This window comes from Notothenia rossii (assembly GCF_949606895.1).
Source record: "Notothenia rossii genome assembly, chromosome: 2".
NCBI lineage: Eukaryota > Metazoa > Chordata > Actinopteri > Perciformes > Nototheniidae > Notothenia > Notothenia rossii.
Window position 1 is genome coordinate 88,031,664 of NC_136904.1, and position 12,550 is coordinate 88,044,213.

Below are 12,550 nucleotides of genomic sequence, written 5' to 3' on the forward strand. Positions count from 1 at the left end.
ACTGAATGTACTCTTCCAGTATCAGAGTAGCACATGATAACAGAGGTATCCCAACTGTAGCTGTGTGCATAACAGGATGAATGATTACCTAGAAGAGCATCAGGACTGTTTGAGGCATATGATAGCTATGTGATTAACATGATGATTCAGCCTCTATGGAGAGAGACATATGGCAAGCATGATCATTTCTGAGGTGGAGCTAATCTGAAGTAAACATTGAATTTTTAGGTTTTGAGAGAAAGTCAGAATTTTGAGAGAAAGTCAGAATTTTTAGATGTTTTGAGAAAAGTCAGAATTTTTCAGATTTTGAGAAAAGTCAGAATTTTGAGATGTTTTGAAAAAAGTCAGATTTTGAGAAAAAGAGTCAGAATTTTTAGAAAAAGTCAGAATTTTGAATTTTTTTGAGAAAGTCCGAATTTTGATATTTTTTGAGAAAGTCAGAATTTTGAGATTTTGATAAAGGTCAGAATTTTTAGATGTTTTGAAAAAAGTCAGATTTGGAGAAAAAAGTCAGATTTTTTTTGAAAAACTCAGAATTTTGAGATATTTTGAAAAAGTCAGAATTTTGATATTGAGGGGAAAAAAACAAATTTCTTTCTCCAGAATTTTGAGAAAAAGTCAGGATTTCCAGAAAGAAGCCAACATTTTGAGAAAAAAACTCAAGCATGATCATTTCTGACGTGGAGCTAATCTGAAGTAAACATTGAATACTGCTTTCTATTCCTCCATCTTGTGACTGAGGAACTCCCTCTCTTGGATATCAGCATGTGAAGGACACTGTTCAGGAACTAGTTGATGCTCTGCATGTGATGACTACTTCCATTCTGGAGAGGATCACAGATACATGGATCCTGAGATTGAAGACCAGATTTTTCTAACAAAAAGAAATCAATGAATGCAGATAAAACTAATTCATAATCACTTTAGTTTGAAGCTGATTTAGGCAGAAAGTCTTACAAATCAAAACATGTATTCTTTTCTTATTCACTTAAATGTTCATGTGTGGATGTTCAACTTTAAAAAAGGTTAAAGTTATTCAAAATACAAGAACATATTTGTTATCGAGCCACGGAGAGATCTTTTTAGTTTGAAAGCTAAACTTAGGAGGTATTTGGCTTTAAAAACTTGCAGCATGTTGCCACACATTTTTGGAGATTACAGCAACAGCTCTTTCCAGTGAAATAACAAAATCCTATTGGGGTGACTTTGAAGGATTTTATCAGTACTAAGTAGAACGGATTTGTTCACAGTGGATCCTGGACATTATCTACAGTTAGAGTTGTTTTTGGAAATAGAAATGTGATTATGTAACTTTGAATGCTTTGGCCAACAGAAACAGAACTGCTTTCACATATTTGTATTTGTTTGGTAGCAGAAACTTTAAAAACATCTCATAACCTTGAGCACATATATATACAGTAGACATGTAATTTAAATGAACAGAATGTAAGTGGTAAGTGATGACTGTAAATATGTATTTTAAATATAAAACCAGGCGGCTTAAACAAAAAGCTTATATCAAGACAATACGTATCTCTGATTGTTTTCAGACACATGTCTCAATTGGTGATCCGAGAGCTTCACTCTGTATTTCTTTATTTAATGTCACATCGCACGTTTTTGCCTTAACTTCTTATTTTTATATACATACATAGATGTATTTTATGGATCATTTGTTAATAAAATAAATCCAAGTATTGTGATTTTGATTGATTCTGATTTACGAGAGCGTCTGTGGAGCATTTCTCAAAGATGGTATTTTGTAGCGATGACAGATTTCATTATTTAAACTGAATTCAGCTGAACACCATGTGCCTGGTTGTGTCTCCAGTGAAGCCACATTTAGATAGTGTTGTCTCCCAATGAGATATATGTCCTGAGCCGGCGAGCTGAAATACAGCTTTATCTTCAAAGTTGGAGCTAATATGTTTTCTCTACCTTTGAGTTTGAGCAGCTCGTCTCTCAGCTCGGCTCCTGCCAGCCGATGGATGCTGTCAGACACCGGGTTTTTATCATTTAGAGTCTCGTTGCTGGTGTTCACGATGGCCGTGCAGTTCAGCAGGCCGATATCACCACAGCTGGGGAGAAACAAAAACAGTTAAAGGGGACCTATTGTGCAAAATCCACTTGTTCATGTCTCTTCTACATCAACATGTGTCCCCTCTTCTTCATGTCTCTTCTACATCAACATGTGTCCCTTCTTCTTCATGTCTCTTCTACATCAACATGTGTCCCTTCTTCTTCATGTCTCTTCTACATCAACATGTGTCCCCTCTGTGTAAAGAGACTCTGAACGTTTCAGGAACAAAGATTCTCTCTCTTTTTGTCCTGATCCATTTCTATAAAAACCTTTCTGAAAATGAGCTGATCAGATTTTGGCCACTTTATGATGTCATAACGATTTTTTCTCTTGTGTAACCATTAGCCAATCACCATCCAAGGTAATCAAGTTGTTTTATCATTATATTATATTATTATTATTATTATTATATTATTGTTTTGTCAAGGTAACCCCCCCCCCCCCCACCTTATCACCTGAATCTCCTCCTAGAGCACCATTGAGTTCTCTCTAACCAAATCTCTCTCAGAGGGGCGTGGGGAGGGGCTCCTTATTTTCATCTAAAGTAACAGACAGAGAATCAGCACTTTGGAAACAGGGCTGAAACAGAGGGGATTATGGGTAATGCTGCAACGATCTGTTTGGTGTTTGGAGCCAATCAGAGACATGTTCTGTATATATCTGAGACCTGTCATATATTGATGAAAAACAGTATAATAGGGGGCCTTTAAAGCATCCGTGTCGCCAAATATCAGCACAAAGGTCATTCAAGTTGTTTTATCTCAAGACAGTGAGTGAGCACACACATACCCGTTGGTCTGCACACATTCATCCAAACAACCATAAACATTTGGACATTAATCCAAAGTAAAAAGCTCGTTTTATTAAATAGACTCGTCACTGTGAGGCCCTCCAGTGTTTGTTGGAGAGAACAATGAGGAACTACTCGAGCATGTGTTGAAGATATTTGGTCACAAGACAAGTTCAGCCTCCAGGACAGAAGAGGAAGAGCTTTTAGGTTAGTAAAATGAGTCCTGACTTACTGAAGAAACAGACCTCAGAATTGAAGATGCTGTTTTATATTTATTTGTATCTCCATGTGTGTAACTCCTGAGGTTCCAAATACTGAAGCTAAATGGCATCGAGTTCACAATAAGCCCGACAAACAGCTTTATATAAACCGAGCTGCAGACAAAGACATTCCTGTCTCACTCTCCACCCTCTAAAATAATCCACATGCTGCTTATAAGTGTCATGATTACAGGTGTGTCATATTAACCAACTTTGTAACTCACTGTGAAAACCTTATTGACTTATGAATGTTATTTAATTACTTCCATTATGATTGACTAATTATATATTCTATTTTTGTCAAGGATTTATATGTATTTAAATAGTGTCTGTTAACTGCTTCATTGTGATTATGTATTTATGAATTGGCATATGTCTGGTGTTGGGAAATCAACACGCCAATACATATATTTGTCAAAAGAGGTGTGTTGTGTCAAAAACATTACAATAATAATAGTGTCCCACATTTTTAAGCAATAACTTGGGGAACTGTCGACGTGTTTATGTCATGACTACAGCTTTCTATGGCTGAAAGTGAAAGTAACATTTGGCAGTGTGGCCATTGGTTGTGAAAGGTGAGATCTACAGCCAACCACAGTGAAATGTATTTACTATTATTATTATTTCACAGACTATTAAAGCCAACTCCTTGAAGCAATTGTTTTAATAATACAGTAAATTAAAGGAATTGTTTGTATAATAGAATATGTGCTGTATATCATGTCCTCATTAAAACCAATGCACCCTCCTAAATTAATTGAAATGCAGCAAGGGTACCAGGTATAGACTCTGATTGCACTATTTGATCTGTTTTATTGTGTTGCACTGTTGGAGGAGCCTGTGACCTCTGACTTTCATCGACCAATGACAATAAAAGCCTTGAAACTTGAAAGGGTGGGACTGTTGAGAGCTCATGAGCTGTGGAGAAGTGATCACAATTTAAAAAGGTGCTGCTGCTTGAGGAGCCGCGGTCACGTTAGCGCTGCAGGAATGTGGCGAAACAACGAGGCTCTCACAGAAACTGTGCCAAGTCAAACTGCGGACGGTCATGTGTTCCTCCAACAAGAGGATTTACGAGGTGCTCTGAACTCTGAGCGCACACACACACACACACACACACACACACACACACACACACACACACACACACACACACACACACACACACACACACACACACACACACACACACACACACACACACACACACACACACACACACACACACACACACACACACACACACACACACACACACACACACACACACACACACACACACACACACACACACACACACACACACACACACACACACACACCAGCTGAGTGTGTGTTTCTGCTCCTATGACGTAGCTCCTGTAAGACTAACTGACAGTGACCCATGTTTAGAGTCACAGTAAACACAGTTAAAGAACCACCCGTGTGTCTGCGAATGTCCTGCTTCCCGACAAAGAGCTTTTTTGAACCTGATGAATTTGTCAAAAGGTCAATCAACAACTCCAGTGCCACCGTTAGAATAATAAGCCCCTGCCTGCCAAGAGTTGAACATTACAAGAAGTCCCCTCAGCCAAGTTATCACTCAGAAGATTAAACCTAACCAAATTATAACTAAAGAAACAGAAAAATACATTATTTACTTAATTATATTTCATGCTCACAACACAATCTACAAACATAGTTAAAAGACAGTATAATGTGGAAGAGTTCACCAGAGTAACTGATAAAAACCTCAGAATGAGACTTACGCATTTTTTGTTTGCCTTAGAGTTAAATAACGTAACTCTAGAATCTGACATTTTGGGATACTCCTAAAACTTAAGATTAAAGTCAATGAACTAACCACTAAGGAGTTCTTAAGCACCGCCAGCAGGAGTGGATCGTGGTGTAAGGAGCCCAGTGCATTGTGGTTATTGTAGGATTTCTCCCTTTTGAGCACAAGATAAAATGACAGCCTTTTTTTTTTTTTTTTTTTAAAATCTGTAATATCTGGTCATGTAGCAATCATTTAAAAGATATTTCCCTTCCGCATTAACAGCCCAGTTTCATTTCCATCTGTGAAATACTTCATTTAAACAAGAAGTGAGTCTGTCATTGTGAGTTCCTGAAAAAGCTGACCATTTGATAATATCTAGGTTTTCGCCCAACGTGAGGAAATGGAGGCTGACTCACAACAGGATGACCTTGCGGTTGATGCGGGGTCTGAAGGGGAAGGGCGAGGGGAAGGACTCCAGGCTCAGCAGGCTGTCGTTCGGGTCCAGCGGCGCCTCCTCTCCATCCCCCCCCTCCAGCTGCTGCTGCCAGGTGGGGAGAGACTGGTGGTCCACGAAATGGGAGCGAGCGCCCAGAGGATCCATCCCTCTGCGGACCTACGGGCTGAACAACCAAGACGTTGTGAACTACAGGACCTGACGGTGGTGTTTTCAATCCTCACATGCACAACTCACTAAACATAAGACTGATAGGACGTGTCCTATCACATCAAGTCAAATTCCTCGTACGTGTAAACCTACCTGGTAATAAACCCGTTTCTGATTCTGAGGTGACAGTGCCATTAAAACAGGTTTCATAGTGACAGCGTGGCAGATTCCAGTCTGAATAAATGATAGCTAGGTAGGTAGGTAGGTAGGTAGATTATTGATCCCAATTTGGGACATGCCTTGCCTTACGGGCTGACGCTGAGAACAGGGAGAGGGGAACTTACTGAATTTAAAAATGTGATGTTTCTCAAATATTTGTAATATTTGCCTTTTTTTCAGATGAAAAGCAATGATGATAATTGTTAGACCCAGTATTTTGTTTTTATAAGAAAGGCCACATAATTGTGACGTCTGTAGTCAACACACTATAAAAGACTACAATTCCCACAGCGCCTCCTCTAAAGTGACAGTGATGGGCAACCTGCTAGAAAGACGCCGCCGAGGAACAGTTTTTAACCGTCCAATTACCCTTTAAGTTATGAAGTTATATAAGCCTTATGAGGAAAGAAAGAATACCTAAGTTGTTTGTTATTTTATTTGAGTTTTGCCTATTTGTTTTGAATATTGTAAAGGTCTCTTTTTTTCTTTGTTGCATGTGTAAAAGTTTGTTATTTTATTTTGGGCAAACACATCGCATAACATCATTCAAACCATCGGAGGCCAAGCAACTCTTCAACTGTAAGTAATATAAAGGAAAGAAAACGAGTAAAAAATGTCTGTTTAAGCCTTAAAGGGACATTTTTAAAGGCCCAGATACACCGGCCAGTCACCTGAGAAGTTGCCGACACCGACTGTGGCGTCGCCGGACTCTCCTGCGTATTTGCCGACTTCGCGCACTGGAACACACCGCAAATCCGAGCCGAGCACGTCTGAACTGCGCATGCGTGAGTGGCAATAACTCTCCTTACCAGCAGGCGGCGGTAGTGTGTATTCATCATTGAAAAGAGGCAACAACCGGAACAACCGGAAGACAGAGAAGAAGAACAGACTCCGTGATATAAACAAACAACAAATAGCGTTTTTCTTTCCATTTTCAATCTCGTCCATTGAAAACATGAACGAACAGGAGCTCTATAAACCGATGAGGTGAAATGGCCGTCAGTGTGTGTTCTATCTTCCATTTTAAATCATTTGTTTACCTCCCTCACTTCCGTTAACGCTTCTCATACACTGATTCGCTAGCTGAACAGCTAATCAGTGTTATCCCTTTGTCCGACTTCCGGTGGTGTTCCCGACGCCGATTCAACATGTTGAATCGGCAAGAAAAGGCGTCAGGTCGGCAGAAAAGAGCCGACGGTGCGGCGCACACCACTCCGAATAGGGCGTGCCCACTCTCATGTTCGGCCCGACTCCCATTTACTGCCGATTTCGGGCCGGTGTATCTGGGCCTTAAGGCTTTGTTTTTCTTTCAAGCCACTAGACGCCTTACTTTAAGGCGTCTAGTGGCTTGAACGAAAACAAGGAAGGAAGCCACAACATTAATAATTGTATATAGTACTTTTCAAATTTCAGCTACATTTAGAGAGGAAGAATTATTGTGTAATTGTTCCTCTTAACTTCCGTGTATCTCAATTTCAGAGGAAATGCATGTGCTAATCTTTGTCTGAAAGGAAACATGCTGAAATAAGCAAAGATGATTAGACAATATCAACAAGTCTGAAATGTTTTATGTTACTATAAATAATCTCTACATTAAAATTCCTTGGAAACATAAACATTAACACGTCAGATAATTATTCTGCTTATCAATCATGACATACAGCAGTACTGAATGGTCCCTCATGTGCATTCAATTAGCATCTTATCTTTGTTCTACTTATCTTTTGATTCCTAATACACATGATGTCTAATTCCGTTTCAGCTTGTCAAAGGTTTTTTTGTTCATACAATTACTCCTATCGAGCAATCTGTGAAAGCAGTGCTCCTAGAATTAATGGGATGGTAAAAATAAGTTAATTAAATTAGCATCTCGTATTCTCAGAAATCCATTGGCTGAAAAAACAGCTATTATACACACTAGGGTGGTCCTTAGTGCCATGTCAATTTTCAAATTCATTTATTTTAAGCTCCAACCACCAGAATTCGTTATGATAGTCAAGAAAACTCTCCTGGTGAATTTTATTCAAATTCCAACAACATGTACCCCTCCCTCATCAACCTTGAAGTTTATCCTCAGTAGGGTGGTCCTTGAAATTGAAAGTCGGAAAGTCTAAGCTCCAACCCCCAGAATTCATTCTATTAGTAAAGAAAACTCTCCTGGTGAATTCTTTCCTCAATCTGACAACATTTGGGTTGGAGCTTAGACTTTCCGACTTCCAATTTTAAGGACCACCCTAATATACATATACTGAAAAGATAAAAATGATAAAAAATAAATAAATAAAAACACATTGATAAAAAAAGTTCTTCATTGAGATAAAGCTTATTATTTCTGTGTGTGATTTGATTTAGATGCATGCATTTCAGCCTGTTGTCCCTTACTCAGACTGAGCTGGTCTTTTTTTTTCTGCTTCCTCTTCTTTGGATGGATTTGTGCAGGTTGGTGTGAAATAGCTGCTCTGGAAATAAAGCCCTTGCCTCTGACTCAGCAGGCCTTAGGGCTGGAGCAACACGAGGAAGATAACGCAAACGGACCGAAATCAATATGAAAAAAGTCGTCCGTCCACACGCAATAGGCACCAGAAACGTGTCCGTTCACACGAAACCGCTCGAAAGCGCTGGAGACGCTGTAGTACATATGCCGGGCCTGCAAGTGGCGCTGTAGTCCTGCTACAAAAGCAGCGAAGAAGACTTCCCGCGCATGGTTACCCTTCTGTTTATTCTCCGCTCTGGCTCTTTTTCTCCCTCCCAGAGGCAAGCGTTTGCTCCTGCTGCTGTAATTCTCTCCGCTAGACCACCAGCAGATGACAAACACCCACCTTTCCGCCTCTTCCAAGGGACGAGGGGACCGTGCGGCAGAGTTTCAGTTAGATTTTTTGTCCGTTAAAGTTTCAATCTTCTGGACAAAATTAGAAAAGTGCCGGTCAGAGGTCTTCTTTGTTATTTATTGAGCTTTAAAACAAATTGATAACGACTCTATATAATAATATAAGAGAATACAAAATGGAGCCTCTCTTTTTCTCCCCCTCTTCTGACAGCCCAGCAGCTGATCTCTGAGCAGGAGAGGTGGGGAGAGGCGGGGCTATTGCTTCAACGTTATCAGGAATGATCGTATAGGCGTACACATGGAGCCGTTTGCCCCCCCAGAGCATTTTGTTCGCAGATCTACCCACCTTGGGACCCGTTATCGTTTTATGCATTTCCATGGTCGACCTCGTGTGGCCGAACCGTCTATATATATATATGATGGAGAAATGTAGTGGATATGACCGTAGTCGTCCTCGTGTGGCTGGGGCCTATGGCGGTGTTTACACGATAACGCAAACGGTTGTATCCGCAACTTTTCTCTTTAGTATAGCCCGTTCGTTCACACGAGGCCATAACGGAAAAGCGGAAACGGACCTCGCAAACGATAACGGGTCCCAAGGTGGATAGATCTGCAACCGGAATGCTCTGGAGGGGCAAACGGCTCCGTGTGTACGCCCTATACGATCATTTCCTGATAACGATGAAGCCATAGCCCCGCCTCTCCCCACCTCTGCTGCTCACTGCTGTAGCATGGTCAGTAGCTACTGTCAGTAGCTATTGCTACTGCTACTGACCATGCTACAGATGTTAGTGCAACATCTACAGCCCCTCTACCACAACCATCAGCAACAAGTGGAAATGGAGAATTACATGAACTACATGTTGCTAAATCTACCGCGGGGCATAAACAGAAGGGCAACCATGGCAACCATGCTCGGGGGTCTTCTTCGCTGCTTTTGGTGTAATTTGTGATCAGAATACAGCGCCACTTATAGGCCCGGCATATGTACTACAGCATCTCCAGCGCTTAAGAGCGGTCTCGTGCGGAAGTACAGCGCCACTTACAGGCCCGGCATATGTACTACAGCGTTTCCAGTGGTCTCGTGTGAACGGACACGTTAAATGAGCCGAATGCGTGTGAACGGAATACTTTTTTGAAAACGAATTTGGTGCGTAAACACAAACGTTCCTGTGTAAATGGGGTCTTAAACACATTGTTATTTGAGTTTGTGTTTTCTTTTCTAGCATCTATCCTGATCCATCTCGATATTTTAATTGGCAACCCCCAAAATACACGTGCAAGTTACATATCTGACAGCTGCAACTCACTATTATTTCTATTAACTCTTGACTGTCTTCCTGATTAATCAATTATTGTTTTTTTGTTCTATAAAATGTCAGAATGCTCATGGTGTTGCCTTTGAGTGTCTTGTTTTGATAATCCAAAACTAAATACAAGAAGATATTCTGATCAATGCGTATAAAAACTGAGAAAAGCAGGAAATGATGAGGCCAAAAACTGAATTCTTAGCATTCAAGCTTTAAAAAAAAAAGTGTTTGTATTCTACTTTAAGCCATAAGAACACTTCTTTAATAGGTCTGTTTCAGTTTAAAGGAGTTTTAAACACATGCTTTTTCAAATAATTAAAGACGAGAAAACGGAATAAAGGGAATACTGAATATATGACTTTGTCAGAAGGAAATTGGTCATATCTGGAGATACTTAAGACAGCACACAAACTGCCTTTTTATCGGAAAACCTGAGCACTGATCAAACTACTTAACATTAGTCTGACACCAGCAACATAACAGTTTTTGAGCAGCCACTGAGAAGCCTGCATGTAATAACATTATCACCACATTAGAGAAGATGAAGACCATGCTTCATCATAAATACTACAACACACTCTCTGTTCAGTAACCTAAATAAATGCACAGGGAAACACAGGAAGTGGTACTAAAGACAAGTTATGAGAGGATTAATAATTTAGTTTTTCATACAAGTATTCAATTTACAGAATACTATTGCAAATTTTTGATTTAGACTATCATTTATCAATACACAAATGTCGAAATAAAGCTCTCAAAGCTGATCAATTGTGATTATTTGCTGCATGTTTCAAATTTAAATGACCATAAATAGATTTTCAATCCGTTTCAGATCATTTTACAGAGAATAATCGAAACACAAGTGGCAATAATCCTGTAAAAATGTGCTGTTTTTTCTTTGTTGTACTTTCACTGTCTGCTTCAAGACAACCACGACATACTTATGATTCATTAACCTCTAGGTTGCTGCTCTGTGACAGCATATAATTAACTAAACCAAATAAAGACAGTGAGAAACAAAGAAGGAAATAGTCGTGCTACTATCAAAAATGTGATTTTACACTAATAACTGAACAGTGTTAAATCTTTCTAAACATATTTACGACAGTCCCATAGAGGAACATTTGCTTTAAAATCGATTATCAGTGTGTTTTGGCCTCTGGACCAAAGAGCAGCAGTTTACTCACCTCGACTCTTGTATTTCCTCCAGGCAGCTGGGATGTACACGCCAAAAAATAAATAAATAACACATAAATCTTGACACGACTATTTGTAAACTCAAGAACGAGTGTCTTTCCAGAGTGTCCTCATACTAGCGAGCAGAGTTATGGAAAGAATTCTCAAAACAGTAGGTTTAAAAAGTGCCAATTTACCAGTTTTCAACATTTAGCCTGTATGCTAGGTGCTTGCTGCAGCGTCAAAGTAACATAAGGTGAACGCAACAACATCCGGTTAAGGATTTCAGAACAAGAGTCCAACGTCCTTTAAGTATTTCATTCAAATTCAAAAACGCAATATAAGACAACTAAACAGAACATATCACATAACTGCATATATTAGTATAGTATGAATTCATAATCTTAATGTAAATTACAATTAATACAATATTTGTCTCCAAATGTGGCGAAATATAAAATTGCATATTGTGCAAGGTAGAAATAAAAGTACCTCCAAATTGTACAGAAGCTGTACTTGAGTTAACTGCTTCTTATATTGAACGATGTAGCCCTGCTTATGAGGAAACATATATTTGTAGGATAATGGAAGATGAGTGAACGACTAACTCACTACGATCTCATATGGACTCCAGGATACTCTGCAACTTCTACAGGTGCACCATTGAGAGCACCCTGACTGGCTGCATCACGGCCTGGTACGGCAGCTGCACCACCCTCAATCGTAAGGCTTTACAGAGGGTGGTGAAAACTGCACAGAACATCACCAGGACGGAGCTGCCATCCATGGAGGACCTTTACTCCCAGCGGCTCAGGAAGAAAGCCCTCAGGATTATAAAAGACGCCCCATCACCCCAGCCACAAACTGTTCTGTCTGCTGCCGTCTGGCAGGCGGTACTGCAGCATCCGGACTAAAACCACCAGACTCAGGGACAGTTTGATCCCACAGACCATAAGACTATTAAACACCTGAACTGCTGAAGCAAAATGTGTTAAACACCTGAACTGTTGAAACAACATCCATAACATTCATCTGCTATATATTTATCTATTTATCTAATATATCATTCCAATAACTTGCATATAGACTCTTATTGCACTATTTCACTTTTTTAAACTATTTTTCTTTTGTATTTACTATTTACTTGCTCTATATTTTTCCGTTTATCTCTGTTATTGTGTTGCACTATTGGAGGAGCCTGTGACCTAAGATTTTCATCGGCATAACTACACTGTAGCTATGTTCTATGTGATATACCAATAAAGTACCTGCCTGCCTGCCTGCCTGCCTGCCTGCCTATCATAAAGAGTCAATACAACATCTGTCCATACCCTTTTTAAGTCATATCACAAATACTCTGCTTATTTATTTGTTGTGTCTGATGTTTTCCCACAAAATATATAACATTAAAATGACAAAAAATGACTCCAGAAAAGTCCCTTCTTGTTGTATGTCCGCTGTAGGTTTCAAATGTCCATTTAATTGTTATTGTGGGTATGTTTCATGTAATTGTTTTGCCCTGCTCTTT

At 39.6% G+C, this 12,550-nt stretch overlaps 1 protein-coding gene across 2 annotated transcripts in view; it reads right to left on the reverse strand.

Moving 5' to 3' along the window:
* The window catches only part of gdap2 (ganglioside induced differentiation associated protein 2), a 34,778-nt gene extending 23,038 nt beyond the window's left edge, over window positions 1-11,740 (reverse strand). The window contains exons 1-4 of one of the 2 annotated variants that reach the window (XM_079664606.1): window positions 11,631-11,740; window positions 11,034-11,060; window positions 5,303-5,506; window positions 1,939-2,078 (exon numbers count right to left, since the gene is read on the reverse strand). In XM_079664606.1, coding sequence (XP_079520732.1) covers window positions 1,939-2,078; window positions 5,303-5,487 — 325 coding nt within the window. In that variant the 5' untranslated portion in view covers window positions 5,488-5,506; window positions 11,034-11,060; window positions 11,631-11,740. Of the gene's footprint in view, window positions 1-1,938; window positions 2,079-5,302; window positions 5,507-6,380; window positions 6,571-11,033; window positions 11,061-11,630 lie in introns of those variants that run through there. The other variant, XM_079664607.1, reaches the window with a different exon arrangement.
* Between the last annotated feature and the right edge of the window lie 810 nt (window positions 11,741-12,550).